The sequence below is a fragment of the Gouania willdenowi genome, chromosome 4 (genome assembly GCF_900634775.1).
Source record: "Gouania willdenowi chromosome 4, fGouWil2.1, whole genome shotgun sequence".
Classification (NCBI taxonomy): Eukaryota; Metazoa; Chordata; class Actinopteri; order Blenniiformes; family Gobiesocidae; genus Gouania; species Gouania willdenowi.
This window is the reverse complement of record NC_041047.1, coordinates 17,485,573-17,511,855: the sequence shown is the minus strand read 5'-3', so window position 1 is coordinate 17,511,855 and position 26,283 is coordinate 17,485,573. Positions and strand designations below refer to the sequence as shown.

General features: G+C 37.3%; 4 protein-coding genes across 7 annotated transcripts; 2 read left to right on the top strand and 2 right to left on the bottom strand.

The window, feature by feature from the left end:
• Positions 1 to 1,300: 1,300 nt before the first annotated feature.
• Positions 1,301 to 3,501, bottom strand: ndufb5 (NADH:ubiquinone oxidoreductase subunit B5). The gene is made up of 6 exons (XM_028444591.1): positions 3,344 to 3,501; positions 2,725 to 2,807; positions 2,579 to 2,645; positions 2,400 to 2,461; positions 1,617 to 1,723; positions 1,301 to 1,519 (listed from the first exon to the last, which is right to left on the bottom strand). The coding sequence occupies exons 1-6, from the start codon at positions 3,459 to 3,461 to the stop codon at positions 1,399 to 1,401; spliced, it is 558 nt and encodes a 185-aa protein (XP_028300392.1). The 5' UTR covers positions 3,462 to 3,501; the 3' UTR covers positions 1,301 to 1,398.
• Positions 3,502 to 3,735: 234 nt separating this feature from the next.
• On the top strand, positions 3,736 to 8,900 carry mrpl47 (mitochondrial ribosomal protein L47). Its single transcript, XM_028444057.1, has 7 exons — positions 3,736 to 3,886; positions 5,006 to 5,154; positions 5,252 to 5,312; positions 5,391 to 5,487; positions 5,571 to 5,701; positions 8,495 to 8,590; positions 8,680 to 8,900. Exons 1-7 carry the CDS (start codon positions 3,753 to 3,755, stop codon positions 8,789 to 8,791), a joined length of 780 nt encoding a protein of 259 aa, XP_028299858.1. The 5' UTR covers positions 3,736 to 3,752; the 3' UTR covers positions 8,792 to 8,900.
• A 69-nt stretch (positions 8,901 to 8,969) lies between these two features.
• actl6a (actin-like 6A) lies at positions 8,970 to 17,598 on the bottom strand. Its single transcript, XM_028444056.1, has 14 exons — positions 17,400 to 17,598; positions 16,030 to 16,106; positions 15,418 to 15,592; positions 12,431 to 12,531; positions 12,248 to 12,345; positions 12,061 to 12,155; positions 11,640 to 11,746; positions 11,458 to 11,547; positions 11,311 to 11,372; positions 11,077 to 11,191; positions 9,984 to 10,064; positions 9,770 to 9,865; positions 9,558 to 9,644; positions 8,970 to 9,433 (listed from the first exon to the last, which is right to left on the bottom strand). Exons 1-14 carry the CDS (start codon positions 17,422 to 17,424, stop codon positions 9,353 to 9,355), a joined length of 1,290 nt encoding a protein of 429 aa, XP_028299857.1. The 5' UTR covers positions 17,425 to 17,598; the 3' UTR covers positions 8,970 to 9,352.
• aldh7a1 (aldehyde dehydrogenase 7 family, member A1) lies at positions 17,538 to 22,803 on the top strand. 4 transcript variants are annotated; one of them, XM_028444055.1, is made up of 2 exons: positions 17,538 to 17,659; positions 20,700 to 22,803. In XM_028444055.1, the coding sequence occupies exon 2, from the start codon at positions 20,702 to 20,704 to the stop codon at positions 22,328 to 22,330; it is 1,629 nt and encodes a 542-aa protein (XP_028299856.1). In that variant the 5' UTR covers positions 17,538 to 17,659; positions 20,700 to 20,701; the 3' UTR covers positions 22,331 to 22,803. The 4 variants fall into 4 exon arrangements, with proteins under 4 accessions (XP_028299856.1, XP_028299855.1, XP_028299853.1 ...); XM_028444054.1 differs by having other exon boundaries at positions 17,553 to 17,659; positions 20,697 to 22,803; XM_028444052.1 differs by lacking the exon at positions 17,538 to 17,659 and adding an exon at positions 19,384 to 19,516 and having other exon boundaries at positions 20,697 to 22,803.
• The last annotated feature ends 3,480 nt before the right edge of the window (positions 22,804 to 26,283 follow it).

The window sequence follows — 26,283 nt, the reverse complement described above, 5'->3', positions numbered from 1 at the left end:
CCCCAGGACTCTGAAATAGGACAAAGCGAGTCTGAAAATGGATGGATGGAAGTTTATGGTGAATAAGTAAATGGTTGAATTTGATTTGTTTGAGCTTGATTTAGTTATGGAGTAAGAACATCTCAGAAAAGCAGCTTTTTTTGCTTTCCTTTTTAGTTATAACTGTGCTTGCTTACATTCAGTTTGAAATGGCACGTTTGTTATCTTTTCTCATTCACAGCCTCTATAACTGCAGCCTTTCAATTGCCTCAACAGACTCATTGAAATTATTTATGTCATAGCCCATTGTAATTTATTCTATAGTCGTGTAACAGGTTTTTAACCAATAAAATGTTCCATGTTTCCTATTTTGTGTGCAGGCTTTGTGTCTTGTTGGTGCATATACATGCATTTGAGATCATGTCACATTTTTCCTTGATAAACTTTGAGAATCCCAAAAAGGTTTATTTTCATCAAAAGTAAAAAAAAAAAAATATATTATCTAATAATATATAATAATTAAAATATTCTGTACAGTGTTAACTATGATTTCATATCAAAGAAGTGCTTAGCAAATGCATATGTCCAGTGAGACCTGCAGTTAGTTCTCAAAATTCACTAATGAAAGATTAAACTAGTTGTTGTGGACCAAGCAGCTAAAGAACAGGAAACAGGTTTACAGTTTATTAAAAATGTGGGCTTTATTTTACCCAAGAAAGAAAATTCAACAGAGCATGGTGTTAACACAACCAACAGACCTATCAACTAACACACAAGGGGAGACATATATTAGGTGGTGGAGCATAATTGACACGAACTAAAATCCCCCCACTGAAGAGCCTTGTGATCCGTCTTCATCGTAAACTCCCGTCCCAGTACTTAAGAGTCCATTGCCCACTTGACTGTGAGAGTCTCCGCTTCCTCCGTCTACAGCACCTTGTTCTTTTGCTAAAACTGAACGCTGACCCATGTATGATGATCTAAGAGATGATGTATTGTAGTTCAAACTGATGTTGGAGATTAAAGCTGGTTGCAACAGAGAGAATATATATGCACATGATCTGATAAATCCTTGTATTTATTTACATGAAGACAATGTCTGTGTGTGCACAACACGGCACTAATTTGATCCACGTTGCATCCAATTTCCCCCCCACATTTTTAATGTTTACATCAATGCACAAAGTCCTTACAAATAAGAAATAGAAGTGTGTCTATACACAAGATAATCTAACATTGTTATGAGAAAGACAAACAGAGGACACCCATCAAGGTGCTCCCCTGGAAAACCATTTTCTGTCAGACAATAAAACACACAAAATCACTACTTACAGATACTTTATTCGAGAAAAGGGGAAAATATTTTTTACAAACAGTGAGATTGAACAATGTGGCGTTGCTTGTTCAGACACATCATGATTAATTGTCAGGGTGCGACTTATGATCGTCATCGATTAGGTCCTTGTTGGGAGTTGGAATCTGGAACCAGGGTCCGTCTCCTTTCTGCCTCATGTGACGACGCACTTCCAGCTCTGCGAGTCTGTTAACGATATGAGGGCAATTAATTTAGAGGTTAAACAGTTAAATCAAACTGTTTTTCTACCATGTGAAATCAAAAACAGGTTAACAGTACTCACCTCATGTCTGCCTTTTCTTTCTCTATATGGATTACAGCCATCACCTTTTCATAGTCCTTCACTGGAGAATCGTAGATGTTTCGTGAGATCCACCTGGTTATGGGATGCTGCAGTGACACATTTTCAGAATGATGTGAGGTACATTGTATCCAACTTCTTGCTACTTTTCTATTATTCCCTATTCCTAGTATTTCTGGCTTTTCTTGAATGACATTAACATTGCAAAAGCCTTTTATTTAAAAACAAAATCAAACTACAAATAAGATAAGAACATCATATTGATGCTAGAACCGAGATGGTCAACATGTGGACCATTTGCACAGTTTCAAGTGAGTTGTGTTGTACTTGTGTTATTACAGTCACGTATGCAGTACATTTTAATACCATTGCTGTTACCCGCTACTTTTTAAGTGACACGACACAGCATTTTAGATATGCATCTCATCTTATTGTCTAATCATCTTCCTTTTCAACGAGTGAAAGGTTGTTGTAGTTACATTACTTCCTGCAGGTAATCAATAACAGTAAATACAAGATACATTTTTTTTTTTAAATTACAACTTTAGAAATTACTTTTCCTTATTTAAATTTAAAGTACACTTACGGCAGTTACACTATATGCAACTTTTTTTTTTATGTCATGACAGAAAAATACGAGCAATATGAAATTCTTAAATAAAAATTATTATAAATATAGACTTTGGTTTGGAAATATTGGTTTATTAACAGGCCAAGTTAAACTTTATTCAACTGAAGTCAGAGAACATGTAAAAACACACACACCTTATAGTATTCCCAGTGTTCAGGTTCGTAGCCCTCGGGAACTTCAGCCAGCTCTGCCTCCCCTACACAACAAAACAACATTAATGTTTAAATGGTATTCAATTATTTGAGAGAGTTAGATCTATTTTTAGAGGGGGGAAAAGTTAATAAACAAAATGTGAAAACGGGCATTTTCTCACCAATAAAGATATTCACACAAGTGACCAAGACGGCCACGGGAATACCAGTCAGCAGGACGTAAAATCGCTGTTCGGAAAAAAACAAGACATTAAAAAATGTGTGCTGTAAAATGTAGCAGTTATCCAGCTGTGTGAGTAGTACTCACTACAAGACGCAGAAATCTTCTGTCATAGTAGCTAGAAGCCTTGATGAGAAACATCGGCTTTCCATGGCCCCAACGGACGGCAACTGCAAAACAGAGATGATCTCATATCTGCATACAGCAAATGTGTGAAATGTCCATAGAAAACATGCAATAGGAGGACATGTCTGTCTGTCTGAGACGTTTGAACCCAGGATCTTTTGCTGTGAGGAAGATGTACTAACTTAATCGTAAACAATTATTTTTGTTTCTTATTTTTTCAAAAGAATCATCATTTAACTTAGTTTGACAGATTTTCATTCAAGAAACGTTCCTGCTTTGCAGCAGAACTGTAGGAAACATATTCATTCGGTCCACTTTCAATGCAACGCACTTATGTTGCTTACTACAAGATAGTAAAAACTCAGCTTTAAATATATGTTGTTTAAAAATAATAATAGCTGCAGGCCGACATAAAAATCTATTCCAATGTGTAGCATACAGTGATCGTTGTTACAGTTGTTGTTGATGTTTACGTCTAGCTAATGTTAGCAAGCTAACGACTCCCAGCGCAAGGTCACATCCACAGACGGAGAGATAGAGTCAAACCTGACGGTTTTTAAACAGTTTAAGCGTCCATTACCTTTATCTGTTCGTGGCACTGTGCGGCTGAGAAGATTTACAGCTTTATTCCCCGACTTTAGAGGACTCAGTCTGGCTGCTAAGCCAGCTGCGGACCTGAGGAAGCTCATTCCCACCATCGCTACTGTGGGAGTACAGACCAACAACACGCTCTGTGATTGGTCAGGTGCAGCCGGAAGTTGAAACCTCCATTTTTGATAAGGGCAGTGATGAGGACAGTGAGCTTGGCGTTATTTCGCGACTTCTTCTTCATTTTCTTCTTCTTTTTTAATTAAATGTGTTACATGTAAAACATAATGAAACAAACAAAAATAATAAATACTAAGTCACTTCAAAATCATGAGCTTTATTTAAAAAAAAAAAAAAAAAAAATCGTGTCCGGAGCATATAGTGCATGCTGGGTACTAAAGATGGCGGCGCCCTCATCGGGAGGACGTTTAGTGATGCTCTGCAGACAGTTTCAACATTTCTTCAGGATATCTCCAACAATCAGGACTCAGCAATGTGCTGCTTATCTGATTCAAACCCAGCGGCCTGTTTTCAGGTAAGTACAGTTAGAAATGTAGCACTTTGTCATCTGACGACGACGTTGTGGTTTTTTGCTCCTACGTCATCTGTGTATCAACACGGTCGGTTGTTGTATAAAATGTGACTTTTGTTATATTTATTATTTAAGAATATCTTCGTGTTTGCTTTATCCTTTAAATGCTAGAGTTTTAGGTGAATCTTAAGTATACAGTCTAGACTAGATGAATCAACTAAAACAACGATTATATTATATTTTATTTTATTTATTTTCATTTGAACATGGAAAAACGAAAACAATACATATAAAGTAAAAGAGTCAAGTTAATTTCCAAAACAAGTCAAAAACACAGTAAGAAGATTTCAATAAAACATTTTTCACGTTCAAACATGGAGTACGAAGAAGTCTGACTTATTTAATCCTACCCCTCTTATAACCTCTTATTTATTTATGAACTACTTATATATACATACACTGTATGTACCCTTACATTCAGATATAGCCAAACATACCACACCCATATATACAGATGTACATACATACATTTATCTATATACATAAACAATGTATATACAGTGATATTATATACCACCCATTAGGGGTGGGAACCTCTGTGTACGATACGATACGCGATACAAAGCTCGTGATAATGATTATCCATTAACAAGAAAAAAAAAGATTAGGTGAAAAAATACGATTTTTATTTTTTATCTCTGAAAGACAATAAATTGAAAAAGTGTCCTATGAACATTTCCAAGTGTCAACATACCAATGTAAACGAATAAGTATCTCCAATAGTGCTTTCTGTAAACAAAAAATAGGGTCTTTTTCACCAGTTACACCATTATAGTGCAATATTCCAGTAAACAATATATTGGTTCCTTCAACGAACGGTGATAACATCTCTGTGAGGACCTACCTGCACATTTTAGTGAAAAAGCAGAAAAGGTTTAAAAAATAAATCAATTGAAAAAAATCAATACTTATTGATAATCGATCATGTGGGGAAAAAAATATATATCGTGATATATCGCTTTATCGAGATATCGTCACGCTCCTAATTTACAGTATAGTGGAGTGACGATTCTAAAGAAAGTAAAATAATTAGTTCCTTCATTTTTGTTTTTCACATCTAAGGGAAACGCCTTCATTTGTAGCTCCACCCCTGCTCGAGCCTTTCAGTGCTGCTGCACAGTGTCGAGCTCTGCACACAACGGTCAGCAGAAGAGGACTGGATGAGTTCTTTGACTTCCCTGAGAACTGGGGCCAACCAACAGTGAAATCTGGTCAGTGGGGCTTACACAGAGTCCTTGGACTCACATTAGTTTTTCTTCACAATGCAATAAGCTCCACTTGAACACTTTATGGTTTGGTATGTTTAAGGTGCACCATGGACCGCCAAACAATTGAGAACAAAGAGCAACGAGGATTTACACAAACTTTGGTGACTTGAGTAGAAATAATGCAAAAATGCCCCTGAGTGAAAGCAAAAGTCAGCTGTGATTCCTCTCCTGTAATGCAGGTACGTGCTGCTGAAAGAAAAGAACATGCTGCTCACACTGGAGCAGGAAGCTAAAAGGCAAAGGGTTCAGATGCCGAGTCCAGAACGATTGGAAAAGGTTGGTGTGATCTTGCAAGAACAGATGAATATAAACATTTAGTGTGTGTTTGCAGAAGCTTTGCATGTTTTCAATCTGTGTAGATTGATCGCTCTTTGATAAGGCTGGACATTGTGGTGGAAGAGCGGGAGACGGCACTGCGCCTGCTGCAGACGGGACAGGAGAGAGGCCGACCAGGAGCCTGGAGGAAGAGCATATTTGGATACACTTACTGGTGAATGCAGTGAAATTTAACTAACTCGGAATCACAGGGCTCTTCCTAACTAACCTAATAAGAGAGGCTTAACTTGTAGTTTGGGACTCCTGTTCACGAAGCTTCTCAGAGAGCTCCTAACGTAGCCTAAAAATTCCAAGCAAGGAAGGAAGGAATCTTAGCTTAAGAGTGATTCAGGAAGTTTCCAAGAGCAACTCTGAGCAAAGAGGGAACACAAACTTTTACCTTACTGAGGAGGTGTGGTTGACCCTGTTGCAAGGTACCAATGCAGTCTTCTAAAAGTTGTGATTGGTTGTTACTAAAAGAAAAAGGAAAAAAAAACAAACGTGATCCAACCACCTATCATATAACTTGGATTGTATTAGGAAATGTGTAATTATGAAACTCAGAAAAATTTATTTAATTTGTACGCAGTTTAAAAATGTTTGAACATCGTTCACATGCCGTTTACTATATTGATTTGCTTATTGTTATGTTTACTGTCCATGCTGGTAATTTTAGCACTTAATATATTTAATATTAATGGCAGACAGAGACGCTAAAGTTGGCGTCAATTATAATTGTAATCGCTTAATTGACAATTAATAACAGTTAATTACAATTATGATGTAATTGAAAAAAAATCTGCTGCTGTTGTTATCATAATTGAATGGTAATTGAGTTCAGATAATTGACTTTAATTGTAATTGGCATGAAAAATCTATAAAAACTGTCAATTATAATAACCATAAACCATATTAGTTAACAATTATAAAATATGTTTCATATCAAGTTTTCCCACTACCTATCAATCTTGAGGACCATGACAGATATCACTGAGGTGACTGCCACCCCACTGTGGCACCTGGAATTCTCAGTGGTTTCCCATCCAACTACTAACCAGGCCCAGACCTGCTTAGCTTCCGAGATCGGGCAATGACAGGCTGGTATGGCCATAATAATTCAGATAATCTCTGACTGACATTTCTACAGAATCATAGACCCAAACCTGAATGTACTAATCCAATAATTTAAGAGGCCCCAAAAACCACCTGCTTGTTATTATTTCTATATAAGTTGAACTGCTTTTAGTTACTTAAAGATTTTTAACAATTATATTAGTAATACAGACTTTTACCTAATCTGGAAGCATGTGAAACCAAAGTAATACAATTTAATGTGTGGCATTAATGTAATATTTCATATCAAATTTATATTTATACTTTTCATACAATAAAATCCAGCTCAAAGTGCTTTGACAATAGCACATGGCTGGGTACGGAGCATCTAGGTAAGGAGACATCACAAGGAGCCGTCGGCACCAGGAGCAGACCACCGACTGTGGCCACAGCGCACCGAGACAGAGATCCCAGTCCAGCAAAATAGCAAAAGCCATTCACCAGCATTCAACAGCCGCTAGTGCAGAGGGCTCCCCCCGAGGAAACACTGGGATAGTAATCCTAAAACTATAAAAACATCATAAAAGATAACGATCCTAAACCTATAAAAGCATTAAAGATAATCCTAAAATAAATAAATAATTAACTAAAAGCTAAATTAAATAAGTGGGTCTTGATCCTGTTCTCAAAAATATGAATGTTCTCTGCAGCCCTGAGGTTCTCCAGCAAACTGTTCCACAGATGGGAGCCGTAGAAACTGGAAGAACGCCTCACTGTGTGTGTGTCCTGTCTGTAGGGATTATTAAAAGGCCAGTGCCGGAGGACCTCAGGGCCCTGGAAGGTTCATAGGGTAAAAAGCAGTTCTGAAAGATAAGAAGGCCCAAGACCATTAAGACTTTTAAAAACCAGTAATAGAACCTTGAAATCGATCCTGAAACACACAGGGAGCCAATGCAGCAATTTTAAAATGGGTGTAATGTGTTCCCGCCTCCTGGTCTTCGTCAGGACACGTGCTAGTGAATTCTGTAATAATTGTAAACATGCAATAGTCTTTTTTGGGAAGACCAGAAAGCAGGGCATTACGGTAGTCATTTCAACTGTTGATAAAAGCATACCGTGTTGGCCTAAGAGAGAATGGGGCGGAGTCTGGCTATGTTCTTTAAGTGATAGAAACCTAATTTTGTTATATTTTTAATGTGAGGGATAAAAGTGAGCTCAGAGTCTAAAATAACGTCCAGGTTTTTAACTTGTATAGAGGGAGTCAAAGATGCAGTTTGAAGTTTACATAAAAGTTTCTCTCTCTGGGCCTCAGGACCGAGAACTAAAACGTCAGTTTGTCATGATTGAGCTGGAGAAAGTTTTCTGCAATCCAGGATTTGATATCTAAAATACAGTTAAAATGAACATCCATTAGACTGGTGTCATCAGGAGACACAGATATATACAGCTGTGTATCATCAGCAAAAGTTTGGAAGTTCACTCCGTGCCTCCTGTTGACATCACCAAGAGGGAGCACAATATACAAATTAAACAGAACAGGGCCTAAAATTGATCCTTGAGGCACACCACATGTTATTTTCTGGACCTTAGATGAGAACATTTCCAAACTTGACATAAAAGTTCTGTCTGTGAGATAGGATAAAAACCGTTTGTGAACAGCACCAGAGAGGCCCACCAGGTGTTTAAGTCTATTTAAAAGAATGGTGTGGTCTACGGTGTCGAAAGCAGCACTAAGGTCCAGTAGAATCAACAATGTCAGTCTTTTTGTGTCCAGGTTATACCTAATGTATAGTACAGTCTCTGTGCTGTGGTTCACCCTAAAACCAGACTGGTACTTTTTTAAAAATACCAAAATAAGCTGAAAAGTCATTCAGTTGAATAAAAACAAGTTGTACTAACACTAAGGTTTTTGCAGGTATAGTTTCAGAGAACATGCCATACCCTGGTTCTTGAACACAAGATACAAGCGCAAGAAGTTCTACACTCCCTGTTTTGTTCAACCACATATGAGGTAGGATTAAAAAACACAAACAAACCACTTGATGTTAAAATTCAGGTAAAATATCCTCTGCCAACATTTATCTTTATTGTTTTCCTCAGGTTGCGTCTGGAGAAGAAGCTTCGTGAAAGAGCGCGGAATATAAATCTGAGAAAGGAAACTTTGATGAAACTGAAGGAGAAGTTTCCTCACATGAAGGTTCCTGCTTCGTAAAACCAGAGGAACTTTTAACACAGAGAGCCGCTGTTGTACAAGTGGCCTGAAAATCATGTTTTTGTTCCACTGTTTCCTACCAAATAAATGATACCATGTTAGCTCGGCATCATACGCTTAAGAATTTTTTTGTTTTCAGTTCAGAAAATTTGAGTAAAATGGGCCAACACTCAAAGTGTTCAACAAAAGAATGAATTTATTTAAAAAAAAGAAGAAAAAAAAGTGTCACTGAAAATGGGACTGAAATTTAAATACAAGATTGCATTAGAAAGCTTAACAGCTTTCACCTGCATTGTTCTGTATGTTACAAAACGTGTTTTCACCTAAATTTAAAAACGATGGCAAAAATTCATTTTTTTCATCGGCCTTCCATTGGTTGACCTACAAATAAACAAAAGTATGAGACCAAAAGTCAGTATTTGAAGCACACTAACAAGAGGAAACCATCCAGTCCTTAAACTAATTGTACAAACAACAGTGAGGTGTTCCTGAGTCCAGGCAGACAGTTCATCTTTCGCTTGATGTGACAATAATGATGAGAGAGGGGGATTTGCTGAGTGATCAGGGGCACTTCCTGTCCACACACTGCTTTCCTCCCTCCTCATACTCCTGTTTAGAGATCCACATTTGCTGGAAGGTTCCCTGGAGGATTATAAACAAAAACACATGAGGAGGACTTCCTAAATTCATCACAGCCACATCAGACTATGTTGTCATGGCATAAAAATCAAATCTGTATTTTCATTTTGTTATAGTGAGTGCTTACAAGTGATGCCAGAATGGAGCCTCCTATCCAGGCACTGAACCGGCGCTCCACTGTGGTGTTGTTGGCGATCAGCTTCAGCCTCATACTCTGTAATTCCACAAAGATATTTTAATGATTTAGCATCATTTCATGAACATCTGTTTTAGAAATTGAGAAAATAATTCCTTAATATTTCAAGTAATCATTGTCTTTTCCAAGTTTGGTTTCCTCACCGGTGGCGTTTTCTGGGAGAGTTCTCTGTTGAGTCTGTCTGTGAAGCCTTGAATGAGTGTGTTCCCTCCTGTCACCACAACACTGCCATACAGGCCCTGAGAAATGTTACAATCCCAACGTGATTAAGGGATCTGACGTATCCACAAATCTTTACATGTCTAACTAAATTTAAATAGGAATCAGAAGGTCATGTTAAAAGTGACTCTTACTCACCGGCCGTATGTCTATGTCACACATGCCCACACTCGTGGTCACAACATGTCCAACTCCTAACATGGTGTTTCCAGATAGACCCTGGAGAGGAATTATACATTCACATGACATCATTGCATTTTGGCATGTTAGAGCCCGATATGCAACAACGACCCGAGTTGTTATATAAAAAAAAAAACCTGAAATGTACCGGTAATAGATTTTTTTTTTTAATGAAATGTAAAAACATTTGTTAAAAATGTAACAAGTTATTACATTATGGGGCAGGCAAAATATTTTCCCTTAATAGTGTAATAATACCTCAGAGTGAGTCAATGATTATTGAATTAAAGGGATTATTGCTTCAATGTAGAGTGTAGGATCATGAACAAATGCATAAATATGTAAATATATATATATAAATTAAAAAATTTCAGAGAACCTTGACATTTTTGGTACCTTTTTTTTCAACTTCATACAAGCATCTTGTTACATTATTGGCCAGTTGTAACATTTTGGCTTTTATTACATTTTTTAATTATATTTCTGGTTTAGCACATTGGTCTATGGATGTCCTGATACAACCTTCTCACTTCCGATACGATACCAATATTGCAACCTTGCCTATTGGCCGATAACAATCCGATATGCTATCAGCAGTAAACATACATACTTTTATTACTTATTTTGTAGTGTGGAATGTAAGAAAAGGATTGATCAAGTGATGTTGCTCAAACAGAACAATAGTCAGCAACAGTAGGTATGAGAAAAACTGACCCATTTATTATTAACCAATTGGTTACATACATTTTAACCTTCAACATAATATCTACAGTATTCTACAATTGAATAAATATAATATATATCAGAGATTTTAGATGCAGTCTAATAAAATCCTATATTCGTTTTCTGGCTGATATCGGACCGATATCCAATATCAATATCGGATCGGGACACCCCTACTTTAGTTACATTATTAACCAGTTATTACATTTCAGGGTTTTTTCCACTTTTAATAACAATTCAGGTCTTGTTAAATTTCGGGTCATTGTTAGAGATTGACCTCTAACGGGACAAACATACAGTATAACATATCCTCTATCGTAGGTTTTACCTTTGCATTAGAAGGGTCAAAAAGACCCTCTGGGATCTTCAGCCTTTCTGCCCCAAAGTCACAGTTGTAGCCATTGGGGAGTTCATAATGCACTGTGGGCATTTGGGCAGCAACCCTAATGAAGAGAAACAAACAATCCATTAACACTGCAATCATTTACATTCTCCACCATGCAGGATTCAAGAGTACAACTAAGATCGTTAAAACCCTGGATAAAATGTGGGAAAATCTTACTGTTCATCATAAGGCGAGTCTGACACCTGCAGCACCGAAGCCTGAAAATCCTGGATCACACACTGCAAAAACCAAACATCAATTACACATTCAAACTAAATATGTGGAGCAAAAAGAGTGGAAAAAGGCAGACTACTCAGTCCTTACGTTACACATATAATTATGCCATGAGCGTGTGACTTGAGGCAGCTTTTCTTTTTTCTTCCAGCTTGCTGGTGATCCCTCACGCACTGGATCCTAGTGACAAAAAAGACAAAGTATATAGTATGCACTTTTGTCACAATCATTTTGTCAAATGAAACAAACAGCAGTTTCTCTGACAGACTTACCTTGGATGCAATCATGTAGGGAGGTACTAGTTCAACATTTAACTCTTGAAATAACTCCCTACACTGCATGCTCATGAAGTCTCCGGCCAGCGGTGATTTGACGATGCCTATCGTACAAAGACAAATAGGGTTTCAAGATTTCCAGGACAGAATTCAGGTTCATTATTTTAAAAATTGAGGCGATTTACAAAGGACAAAATGTTGATTTGACTGAATAAATCCAGTCAGCATCTCAAACTATTTATAAAACAATATTTGAACATTATAGAAGACCTGGTTAGCCTGACTGAAATGTTTTATCTTACCAGCAGATGGCAACAAAACTCAACTGAGATACGCACTTCAAAAGTGATTACTGTTGACATTATCTTTTTGATCTAACACCATAGATATACACACTTTATGGGAGCTAATGAGTCACCTTGCTGCAGAACGTAGCCATCGTGCACTGGGATTGCTGTGGTGTGTGTAGCTCCACTATCCAGGACTAAACCTGTGGACCTTCCATTGGCAAAGCTTGAATGTTTACAGTAAAGGATATACACGTTTAACCTAAAACAGCATTGTTCTACCAGTGTGTTCTGTTTGCTATAAAGGGTAAAGGATACGCTGACAACACCGCTGATTTGCAGAGGAAGAAGGCAGGGATGTTGTAATGCTCAAACATTAGCTCAGTTAGCTTCTCCCGCTTCGCTCGTGTGTTCCACTAAAGAAGAAACAAGTCAATTACATGCAAACAAATCAAATAACAAATCAAAATTGGGCCAAATCTGCTGCCAAAGCGAACTCACCGAAGCCTCGGACATGAGCACTGGATGTAGGCTGGGTTCAGATTTGAAGTGCATCTTGTATGTGTGATCCAGAATGGCCTGAAAACTGTCCCAGTCATCAACTGCAGGCAGGTGGGAGAAAACAACAGAACTATTTTTTATTTGCCTTTAAAAACAAAAACATCCCAACCAACCCAGTCTGTGTCTTTGTGTCATTGGGCAAACCCATTGCTTCGTACAGTATGGCTGGGACACGATTGTGTTATTTATTAGAGCAGGGTTTTTCAACCTTGGGGTGTGACATGTCTAGTAATAATAAAATAAAATTTGTATTTTTCTACTTTGCGCAGTAAAAAAAAAAAAACAATACATAATATCACAGAAATAGACATATAGTGCAGGAAGTAAGAGTGTGACAATATCTCGATACGACGATTAATCGCGATGTTTCGTCTGGCGATACATTATCGATTCACTGGCGCCAAACATTGAATTTTATTTATCTATTTTTTTATCCTTCCTATTACACAAATTAAGTATGGGGTCCTATAGAATCCACGTTAACGGATTCACAAACTAAATCAAATGGACAGAAGCGGCATGAAATGCGTCACTGTGAGAAGAAAGGAACCTTTTTTTAATGGGGAATACATGTTTCTGGGGAGCGCTTATTATCCTACCATCTTGGCTGCATTAAACAGCGCCTAAACCACCTGAAACCCCATTTAAACTGCCAAAAAAACTACGCAAATTACCACCAACTCCTAAATACAGAGCCCACCAGTGCCTGCTTAACTTTAATGTGCCTCTGAAACTCCGTCCGTTTCTCGTGTAGAGCAGCAGCACTCTGTGCAGCTTCACCTGCTTAGAGTGTTAACAGCATCTCATCAGAGGCACAGAAGATCCGTGGGAAAAGTTGACGCAGATATCCTGATGTATCGCGGATTAAATTTCCCGCGACATATCGATTATCGCTGTATTGTGATATCGTTATCGCATCGTGAGGTACCCGGCGATACCCAGCCCTAGCAGGAAGATGTAGAAAACTCAAAGAGCTTCAACTGCTATTATTCTTTTTCAAATTAAAACACCACACAATCTCAAACAACTGCATAAATCTAGCGCAAATAAAATGCAGTATAAAGATATCTGAACTGGAGCATAGTGTCACTTTGTCCACTAATCCTTACGACTCTGTATTTATGACACAGCATAAACAAATATGATCAAAAAACTTCATTTCAGAGGGGAAAAAAAGTCTCTGAGGTTGCCAGAAATGTGTGATATAAACAGCAATGGCTACAAACATAGCTTACCTCCACCATTATGAATGGTTAGGTCATGGTGTGAACAAAAAGGGCTTCTGTAGAGCTTTGTGTCTCTAATAAGATACTATACTAATCCATGGCATTATCAACTGAGAACTGCTGAGCAGAGAAATAAAACCCTTCAACACAAAGCAGGCACCAGTACATCCTAATACTGGGTTTTTATGGTGTGACAGGAACACATTCCAACAACATGCTCTGGGTTGGGTCAGACAAAAGGGAATCAAGAATAATTAGACTTTTTTTTTTTTTTTTTTTAAAGTTATTAATTTGAGCAGCAGGCGTCAATGTTCCAGGTCAGTCCTCCCAGGAAACCTGTGTTCCCACAATGCCATTCAGCAGAAATTAACATGGGTGTCACACTTGTCTTTAAATAGCTTCACAACCAAACTCCACTGGACTGAAAACTGATGCAGTATGAAAAAGACGAGTAACGGATGATTTAAACTTAATAGTGCCACTGCTACATTTTGCCACCTACGCACTATTAATTCTTCTTCTACACCTGTTTATCCCGTACACATTACATACTCACAGTTATTCTAAAGCCTATCCCAGCTAACATTAAGTGCAATATAAAGCACACCTTGGACAGACCATAGCAAGGCCAATATATTAAATATTAAGGATTCTTGGCTGTGGGAAGAGAAATATTCAGAAAAATTCTACATATACCAGAGGAGAACATGCAAACTGCACATATGGCCTTGCGATGCAACATAAAGGACATCCACCAGAGCATAGGTTTACATTTTCACACACTGCAGTGCTATTTTCAATAGCCTTTTTAGTTTTTAACAATACAAACCTTGTATGGTCATTTATTTGTTGTGGCCTTAGTTATTTGTTAAAAAAAAAAATGTCGTGTTTTTCCAACAAAATTTGAAAAGAAAGTACGAACTTTCTACATTTATTTGTTGTTCTCGGCATATACCTCAGTTAAGTTGCACTAAAGCCAAAGTTGGTTTAAAAGCCACAAGCAGATTGTTTTATTATTTATTTTAAGTTGTTGGCACATGGCATGTTAAAGCCAATGTTTTGAGTGTAAAATATGCTAATAAAATATATTTCAAACATAATGTTATCATGAAGGTGTACACATTTACAGATTAGTTGTTTCTCAAGTCATATATATATAAAAAAATTGCAATAATCGCTTTATACTTTAATATCGGGATATATCGTATCGTGATCTATGTATCAGGATATGAATCGTATCGCCAGATGCCAGGCAATACACATCCTTACTATATAGTCTGGCACAAATAATAATAAACTTCCTGGATAACAGTGGATATTATTCAGATAATAAATAAATGTGGTTATCACAGATTGAATAAACCATCATTTTGCTGACTTTATGGATGGGCCCTCCCCTTTATTCTCCCTTATAGACAGTAGTAACTAGCTCAACCTACAAAAGTCTACATATGGACAGAGCAGGCTGAATTGGGACAAAAAAAAAAAAAACGTAGGCCCTTCCCAGTTACAGAACAAAAAACAAATTGCGCTATTTGAAAAACATGCCATGTAAAATATGAAAAGTCAACACAACAAAATCGATGAACAGTAGGTCTGTTTTTAATCTGAGATGAGCTCAAATGTCTTTCCTTTTTCTCCACTGCCTCCTGTTTGTACACAACACAGATATATGAGCCCACTGTGACTGCACACACTCACTCATGCCGTTCTTGAGTGGAGACATGACCTCCATGTTCTCTCTGGGTACCCTCAGCTGATTGGTATCGATGTAGTGTGTGGTGCCGCTCTGCTTGCCCTTGTCGCTGTCCGTCTCCATGGGCGTGCTGCCATCTTCCCGATCAACAGTCACACCTATCACTGTGGGGAAGTCCGCCTGTGCAAAGGCAATGTCGAACCAAACAACGCGTATCAAGAGATGTGTTCATCCACCCCGTTTAACCAAAACCAGATTCAAATCAAGCATTGACAATGTAATGACAACTGTTTTTCTGCTTTTTGGCCTCATGAGGGTCAAACAAAAAGCATCACAGTTACAGTACATTGTGCTCCTTTGATAAAATCAGACATGAGGTGTAGAAGAGAATCTCAACAATTAAAATTGCTCATATGTAAACAGTTCCAAGTTTATGCCCAGAAACACCATACTGTACCATTTTCTACTCATTTCCAACTAACTCCCCAATCCAGACTGATGTGAACTCAATTTAAAGTGTCGCCTTTCTCCAGAGTGACAGCCCACATTTGAACATTGCTCTATACCCAGAGGAAAAGAAAATATAGCTAAATAGGTTAGTGGAGCGATCCACTCACCTTGGGACAGTCTTCTCCTGCGTAGCCTGCTCTTACAGAATAAGAGCCAATGTCAAACACCAGGGCTCCCACCTCATCTGCAAATGTCAGAGAAACATGAGAATAAGCTTATAAATGCACAAGTACAAATGCAAAAACAAAAAAGTGTCTCCCTCAAATACATTTTCCCCTGTACTATGGCACATTAGTGTGTCATAAAAGATCATTAAATGTCTAATTTGATGATATAGTTATTCCATAACTGTCATAACTATTCTGTTTGTTCTTTTGATCAAAGACAATAACATTCGTGGGAATAATAACTAAATATGCCTCCATATCAGATGGCGACGACTGTAGCACAAATATTGCGTAAACTGTGTAAATGTGTGCAAAGATTAAAACAAGTTTAATAATCTAAAACATTTTGTGGCATCGACCTCCTACTGATAGTATGCTGAATCAATCAATACTCATTACCTATTTGTATATTTAGAGGTTAACAGTACTTGTTACTTAAAAATAATTTATTTAATAAAAAATAAAAAAAAGAATTAAATTCATTTTTGTGTAATAACATAGCAATAAGATAATTTAATATGGGTCCACTCCAGGGAGGTCTGGGCATCTCTGCTGAGACTGCTGCCTCCGCGACCCAGCCCCAGATAAAGCGGAAGATAAATGGATGGATGGATGGGTCCACTCCATACCCCAGTTTTCCCATGTGCAGTTTGCATGTACTCAATGATCATTAAAAAAAATAAATGAATAAATGGAAAGGTGAATGTGCATTTCATAAATCTGACTAAAGTTAGGCAATCATCACTTAAAAGGAGTTAAATTGCTTTATTCTAACAACACAAGCCACGTGACTGTGTGTAGACTACAAGAAACGCCTGCACATAAACAAACAAAGTTAAAGATAAATAAAATAATAAACTAGATATACAAAAAAATAAAAAAGTATGATCATATAATTTATGGCTTTATTTGGTCCATATTTTTCGGTGATTAATATGTGAGTTTATCACAAGGCCAGAAAGCTCAGATCTACAACTTTTTTTTAAAGCTAATTTACTAATGTTGTATTGGTTACCAGACAAACGGGAGCTCGACAAGCCCACTTTCATTCATTCATTCATTCCCTTATCTAGTCTGCAACTTTACTCCCTGTGAGTTTACATTCTATGTTAATAAACGTATTGATCACAAATATCAATTTTATCTTAAATGCACATATTTACACTCGGGGGAGTGTTTCACTAGAATCATAGAAACAAATACGGGCCATGTTAGCAACTTTAGGCTAACTCGGAATAATGCTAGCTACGCGCAATCGAACAGCGTGGACTGCAGTCTGGATTAAATTCATATTGTGAGATCGCACTCACCGCCTCCGTACACTCCGCCACTCATCCTACACGGTATGCACAGCTTTATCAGCACAGAGGGAAGATCTGGAACAGACCGGCTAAAGCGCCGATGACAACAAAGAGAAACTGTTAGCACAGATTGAGCTAACAAAGCGAGCGCCACACAGAGCCACCAATCAGAGTCCCGGCACAGCGTCGCCGTTATGACGTAGTTAATAAGTGACCGAGGTCCTCCGTGCACTGCTGAGTTAACGTGGCCTTGTGCTGTCGATATACACGTGAGTAGAAAAACTGGTTAAAAGTGGCATCAACTTATTTTGAAAAGCTTTAAACAAATAAATACAATGTGGACTGTGACGAGCTAAAGTGTAGTTAGTGAGGTTTGAACGCTGCACGTCGATATCACAGTCTTTAGACAAGCAAATTCCACGACCCTGCGGCAGCTTTAGCTCGTTTAATCTTCTCTTTTAAATGTAGCTGCCAAATGTGAAGTGCAGTTTTTAAAATGTACTTCCCCGTTGCACAACTCGGTTTAATGTTGCTTTTAAACGTGGAATAATCTTGGAAGTCGGATTAATGGGAAGTGGACATGTTGAGCAACTTGTTGCACTTGAAAAAGACATGATTATGTAACATAAACGAGGTTTGCTGGCAGTTGCATCTAAAAGCGTCATTGACTTTACCAACCAATCATCTTTTTTTGAAGTTACTAGTTACTTACACGGATAAGCAGTTAACTAAAGCAATTATATTGTTTGACAGGGATGTGGGCTCAAAATGTAAATACTTTCTATGATTGACTACTATACATAAATATTGGTAGTGGCTATTCGTACTGAAACGTATCAATTGACGCCCCCTCTTTGGCCATTTTATGTGACGCAATAGGTTCACCACGTGACTTAAAGTACCGTCAATTTTATTTTAGTTCATATTTATTTTAAGCTACCCCGCTAACCCTTTTATTTTAGCCCTAAACCAGAATATACCCTATATATGTATATATATATATATATATATTTTTTTTTTGTGTACATGTATTTTTAACTGTAATCCTAACCCTTAACCAGGAAATACCCTAAAATGTTAAAACATTTTTTATATGTATTTTTAAAGGTGGATTTTGCCAAGTTAAATATCTAAAAATGTAAAATATTTATGACAAAAGCGGGATTTGAACCCACAGCAGCGGAAGGGAGAATTCTTGAGTCAGGCACTTAAAAACGTACGTTGCATGAGGTAATCTTAAAACTATTATACAGGCATTGGTAAATTGTCAGTTAAAAGGAGAAGGAGAAAAAAAGGGGTATTTTGCAAGCAAATACAGTAAATGCGAGTGTGATGTATATAGTGTGATCAGAAGTCAGCATACAGGTATGGCAATCGATTACAAGTTTGTTAGCGATGTGTTCAAAAATGCAACCCAAAATAGCCATTTCTTCTCTACACAATGGAACAAATAAAAATGCACGTTACGATCAAAGATAAATTAAATGATTAAACCTTTAAATAATGTTTTATGGACCAAAAATTAAGCCTATGTATTATTTAATTTTTTTCTCTGAGGTTTCATAATGAATTGATTTTGTGACTGATATCTCAAACATGCTAAAAGGAGGACATACTATTTAAAAAAAAAAAAAAAAAAAAAAAAAAAAAATGGATGCACACTGACTCTTGTCTTTGATTGAAATTCAGTAGATAACTTGCAATTGTAAAGTACATTATATTTTAAAATGATGATCAAGTCGGGAAGGCCATGTTTTTCCTCAAGGTGACATTAACTGTATGTTTTTGTTCTATGAAGTTTAAGGAAGTTAAAGATGATTGGACTCATTTTAAATGCAAAAAAAAATCTTTAAAAACAAAAAGTTGTCGTCAAAGATTCTTAAAATCTACATTTTGTTGATGAATTTGTAGAAAATTCATTGGATGATGGATTGAGCTTCAACTGTAAGGTTTAATGCGTCACTATTTTTAAGCCAGATTGGAAGCCAGCGTAAGATTTATTTTTAACTTGCAGTCCCCAGTGAACACCTGTTGGCTCAAGTCCCTCCTCACTCGTTGCACCAAATGTGCTTTATGTCCTGTAACACCTACTGAAACACGTTTTGGATGTAACTTATTGATGTCAAGTAAGTTTGTCATTTTTGGTTTGACTCAAAAGAAAAGTAAAAAGTAATTGAGTTGTTTTTTAAAGTAAATGTATTGATCAGATCTATGCAACTTTATGGAAAATGTTCAAATCTAAAACGACAGTAATATTGATACTATATCTTTAAATGGCAAATATTGACAATTGCTTTGTTTTAGAATAATTTGATAAAATAGAGGCAAACTGTGTTGGGAGTGTAACAGTCAAACTCCTTGTCTCAGTAGGTTTGCCCTTGAGTGTCTGGGCCAATCAACATTAGGCAAGGCAAGGCAAATGTATTTGTATAGCGCATTTCATACACAAGGCAACTCAATGTGCTTTACATGATCAAAAAGTGCAACAGAAAACGTTCAACTGCTTAATATCTATAAGAACATTAAAATCGGTGGGAAAACATATGAATTAAATATAATCAGTAAAATCATCAACAAACACATTACATCAACAGGATGACCAAAAATCTCCCTCTCAATCATATACAGTAGAGAGAAAAAGTGCCTTTAACTTTAATTTAAAAATGTTCACATTATGCTGACTTCAGCTCTGCTGGAAGTTTGTTTTATTTCTTTGCAGCATAACAACTAAAAGCAGCATCACCATGTTTACGGTGAGCTTTGGGCTCCACTATCTGACCTGTGTCTATAGATCTGAGAGACCTGCTGGGTTCATACCTGACTAACACTTCACTGATGTATTCTGGACCAAACCCATTCACAGATTTATACACCGGCAGCAGAGGAAGGTTTATATACAAATGATCATTGGAGCAGAATATAAAGGGGTCAGTTAATGTAACATTTTTGTGATCACTTTGTCAGGGAAAACCCTTTTATGCAAAAAAAAAAAAACACTGGAGCATTTTATTACATTTGACATCACAAGGTAAAGATGAATATCCAACCAAATAGGCAAAATAACTTGTAATCTGAGAGTAGTGTTTATATTAAAACTTTATATAGTGATACAGTGCTCTTAAATACGTTTTTAGGTTAAAACTAAACATTTATACACATAATATGTTGTTATAAATAAACAAAATATTGAGATAATTAACATCCATGCAGAGAGATATTATTGCCATAAATTTTGGGCTGTTCTGTCAATTATTTATTAACACTGTGCAGATGTGTTAAATAATATTCATCTTGGTTTGTTTCTAGCAGTCATGCAGCGTTGCCTGGCTCTGACCCTTGCCCAGCACAGCAAGCTCCTGCTAAGAAAAAGATTTTTGTCCATCTCCCACCAACAGTCTGCAGCCATGTCAGGTCTTCTGATCAACCAGCCCAAATACGCGTGGCTGAAAGAGCTGGGCTTGTCTGAGAACAACCCTGGTGTTTACAATGGGAGCTGGGGAGGCAGCGGAGATGTCATTACATCATACTGCCCAGCCAACAATGAGCCAATTGCAAATGTCACCCAGGCCACAATGGCCGAGTATGAAGAAACTGTCCAGAAGTGCCGCGAGGCTTGGAAGGTGTGGGCAGATATTCCAGCTCCAAAAAGAGGGGAAATAGTGAGGCAGATTGGAGACGCACTACGAAAAAAGATCAAAGTCCTAGGAAGTCTGGTGTCCCTGGAAATGGGAAAGATCTATGTGGAAGGCGTTGGTGAAGTTCAGGAGTATGTTGATGTCTGCGATTATGCTGTTGGTCTGTCCAGGATGATTGGTGGGCCCATCTTGCCATCAGAAAGACCTGGTCATGCCTTAATCGAACAGTGGAACCCAGTTGGTCTTGTCGGTATCATCACTGCCTTTAACTTCCCAGTGGCTGTGTGTGGCTGGAATGCTGCCATCGCTTTGACCTGCGGCGATGTCTGTCTCTGGAAGGGAGCCCCGACTACTTCACTCACAAGTGTTGCCGTCACCAGGATTGTGGCTGAAGTTCTGGAGCAGAACAACCTACCTGGTGCCATCTGTGCAATGACCTGCGGTGGTGCAGATATCGGCACAGCCATGGCAAAGGATGAGCGTGTAGATCTGCTGTCTTTCACTGGTAGCACCCATGTCGGCAAGTTGGTGGCCATGATGGTGCAGGAAAGATTTGGCCGCAAACTGCTGGAGCTGGGCGGCAACAACGCCATCATTGTGTTTGAGGATGCCGACCTGAATCTGGTGGTACCCTCTGCAGTCTTTGCCTCTGTGGGTACAGCTGGTCAGCGCTGCACAACCACCAGGAGATTAATGCTCCACGAGAGTCTACATGACACGGTGGTTGAGAGGATTGCCAAAGCCTACAAACAAGTCCGCATCGGAGACCCCTGGGATCCCACCACTCTCTATGGTCCTCTCCACACCAAGCAAGCTGTTGAGCAGTACCTGGCAGCCATTGAGCAAGCCAAGCAGCAGGGTGGTACCGTGGTCTGTGGGGGCAAAGTAATGGATCGCCCTGGCAACTATGTCGAGCCCACCATCATTACAGGACTTGCTCATGATGCTCCCATTGTCCACACAGAAACCTTTGTCCCCATCTTGTATGTCCTTAAGTTTAAGACAGAGGAGGAGGCGTTTGCCTGGAACAATGAGGTGCAGCAGGGTCTGTCCAGCAGCATCTTCACCAAAGATATGGGTCGCGTGTTTCGCTGGCTTGGGCCCAAAGGATCCGACTGTGGCATTGTGAACGTCAACATTCCTACAAGTGGAGCTGAGATCGGCGGCGCCTTCGGTGGAGAGAAACACACCGGAGGTGGAAGGGAGTCGGGCAGTGATTCATGGAAGCAGTACATGAGGCGCTCTACCTGCACCATCAACTACAGCAAGGATCTGCCTTTGGCCCAAGGAATCAAGTTTGAGTAATATCTCCAGTTCACTACACTAAGAGCTTTAGTATTGCGGTTTCTCAAAAGTTGACTACTCTCAACGTTTTTGTAATGTAAGCGCGGGGTCAACTTGAATTAAGTGAAAAAATGTGGGATCATTTTGGATTTTTTCAATAGTATATCAAAAGATCAACGGTTATTGTTGCTTTCAATCTTTAGCTCAGATTTGAAATGAGTAGTTAAAGGTCAATCTCTGTTCTTGCAACAGTTAATGTTCAATTTTGCACATGCATTTACAGATTAAGTATAAATGATAGTTGAACGAACATGATGCTTAACACTGCAGCAAAAACACATTTATTACAGAATGCATTTAGAAAGTTAACACATTTCATGAGATAGAATTCTAACTGCAAAATATAGCACTTCCATTAACCCACTGAATGTTATCCGATTTTTGCATTGACTGTGACCTGAGTTTTTTTCTGCTTAATAAATGAGTTGTCACGACTTGTGGACTTTTTTTGGCCCTTTTTTTAAAAAAAAAAAAAAAAAAAAAAAAAACATTTTGCATATTTTTTAATTAATATAAATTCTATTTACATTTCTGGTGAAATATTTGCTAATCTCATTAGAAGTATAGTGCATTCATTTCTTTTTTTAACTGTCTTACAGCAAGAATTTGTCAAATATTGTTCTAATACAACTTGCAAAACAATTACCAGATCAATTAAAATTGTTGGATTTTCATTTTTCCTAATGGGAGAAAGTTTGCATATTTAAAAACCTGTATAACAACCTACAGGAGACATAATTAAGACAAAACAAGGTTTGAATATGTAATGTGCTTTTCCATAATTTTTGGCGCAATTATTTTTTTGAATTAAGATACTTATTCAACATACTGATGATTGGTATGGCTGGCAAATTATTTTTATGCTTGATAATAGGGATCAGCGATTTTGCCTTAAAAAAAAAATCTCAGATTTATTTAAAGAAAAATTTGAGCTTCTATTTGATTTTTATTATTTGATTTTTTTTTTTTTTTTATCAGTGCACTTAAAAATGACTGCAAAAATCAAATATATTGTCAAAAGTGCAACTTTATTGCTGCGATTGTCCTCAAAAGTTAAAATGCATAGAACAATCCCAAAATAAAAAGTGAATGATTGTCATTCAACAATTTCAAGCTTTAACCCAAGTTTATGTAAAAGTGCAACAGCAACTTCACAGTAGCTTCAATTTTCTGATTAAGAAATCAGATAACTACATATTTGAAAACATTACAATCAAAAACAAACTCTTCCCTTAGCATCTCAGCATAGTGCGAATAAAAAATTAAACATGCCTTTGGCACACGTATATCTATATGTATATATAGATATACGTGTGCGTATATATGAGGGTGAACAAAGAGGGGGCTGGGTAACCCACAAGGACGGAATGTGGAAAAGTCCAAAAAGTGGGATTTTTTTTTTTTTTTTTAATCTATTCTTTTTTAAAAACTCAAATTTGCAAAATAAAATTTGTTTTTATTTACAAATTCAATAAATCTATTTAAATCGTTTTGGGTTTTTTTGTCCAGCCATACTTGATAGGAGGGTCAAACAGGAAAAAATATCTGGATCATCGTGAAGCTTTCTATAGAGCTGTGTAATGACAATCATTAGATTTAGGTGTGTTGATGCAGTATAGGAGCTCTCCAGGAGTGGACTTGAACACAACCACCATAGAGTGTGAATGTGACAATTATGTCCCATTGTTGCCAAAGCCGATCTTTGTAAAAAATATCCTCAAATCTATGTCGCTGTTGTATATTTTAGAATGGGTTCTGTCCCTTTAATGGAAATACTACTCTATTTGTCATCCTGTGTAACCCTCCATATGCCCCCTCCCTCTCCACTCAGCAGCCCTCTCCCTCATACTCCAGTTCAGCCTCTTCATTCACGGCTCTTCCCAGCAGCATCACCACCCTCAGCTGAAAGTGCTACAGATAATCTATGCTACTTAGGACATATGCAGGAAACGCCCTCTTCCTCTGCTGCACATCTGCACTGGAAACCAAGGTAGAAAAGCTTATAATTATAAATATATATGGAAAATATATATCATACAGAAATTATTATTTTAAAAACTGTGGTTCCATTCACAATTATGACAATACACATTTGTACAATAATGGGTGCAAAATAATAGCAAAACATTTGATGGTGAACCTTTCTGATTTCTGCACAGTTTGTACAGCTTGTTCTCAAGTAGTGATGGTGTGGGCTGGAGTTTGTGACTGGTGTTTCAGCTGTAAGATGACAATGATCTGACTACTATTTCACAAACCATTTTGCAGAAAAAAAAAAAAAAAAAACCCAACAAAAAACATAGGGTTAATAGTAAATGTCTATAGAGTTTTAAAAGTAATAGCTGGGCAACAGATCATTTTTATTTATAATGTGGCATTAGTGCAACAGAGTTGTGAAAGATTAAAGTTAGTTATCAAATTCTGTCATTTATTTGACATAATGTGTAGGAAACTCAAAGCGTAACAGTTTGAGCTTCCTGTTGCTGGTTCCCTAACGCTGAAACACTGACACTTTTTCCTGTTTTCCCATTCTCTCTGTAGCATCTCTCTATAACAAAAGCTAAGTTTCTAAATATGTTTTGTTTTCCCATTTCAATTTTTACACCCACATGTAGAGGTTGGTGTTTATTGCTGTGAATTTAACCCACCATGCCAAACACTACATTACTATGTTCACTACATCAAGACTACTACTCAATAGCATTTTTACAATGATTTTTAACAGGTAAATTCAGATACGTTGACAATGGATCTGTTTTTACTGTTGGAACAATTGCATCCTTTCAGCAATAGGACAACACGCTGTATTATCTTAAGATTTAAAAATGTTTAAAATAGAAGTAACTGAAACAGAGCCTTTATTGCTTTAATTTGGCCACATTCAACAATGGCATATGGTCACAGAGCTGCCATACACTTTTAAATGTACTTACACTTATTGATCAAAGTAACGGCTTTATATTTTATTTTATTTTTAACTCCTTGGTTTTATCTTTGTATCTCTTATTTTGTAGAAGCTATTAGCTCTGTCTAAAATCTGATTTATTTGACCGGCTTCAAGCTCACTAAGATAAATACAGACGACGGACAGTACTGTAGTCAGTGCCTTAGTAGAGGTAAATACTGCTGCGCTTCATTTAGTTTGTGTATTAAATTAACTATCTTTAAATATTTATCACAGACAGGGTTTTGGTAAAGATTTGGTGTTTAGATTGTGATGTTTTTCAAAATATATATATATTTTAAAATTACAAGATTGTTAAATTGTAAAAACATGTTCCTTTTATTTAAAAGTAGTTAGTTGCTAGTAATTAATATTTCCTATTATATGTTTTCAGAGTGGTCCTTTAAAACTGAAACGATTGCATAAATTAAGAGAAATAAAGTGTTGCATGTTGAAACTTAAGTATTTCCTACCTTTTTAAGTTAATGCTTGTCATCCTTGATTATTCTGCCCCTCTAATTACAGTGAACTTTTGGTATTTCAGTATATATCAAACTTGTAGCCCTTCAGATTATTCAGTGACTTTGATGTAGCTGGTGGCATGGTGACGCCCTGCCTTAGCGTTTGATTGCTTTACTCCTGCTCTTCTAATCTATGTAGCGACAGTTTGGTTTCTGCTGTGTTTGTGAACTTAATTCTGATATCAGTGGCCTGCTTGTCCAAAGTGTGACTACGACACAACATTAGAGTCATTGTCATTGCAATGATGAGGCTCTTCATCGAGCTGCTGTTGTTACATTCCCTCATGGACCAACAATAGCACAGAGATTAGAAATAGAGTGAACTCCTTGTAGCCAAACACGTGATGTAAAATACTTTTTTTTTTTATCAATTAAAAATCTTTAATATAATGGCAGGAATTCCCTTCTCTTATCTTTTATTGACTAGGATTCAAATCAAAGAACCCCAT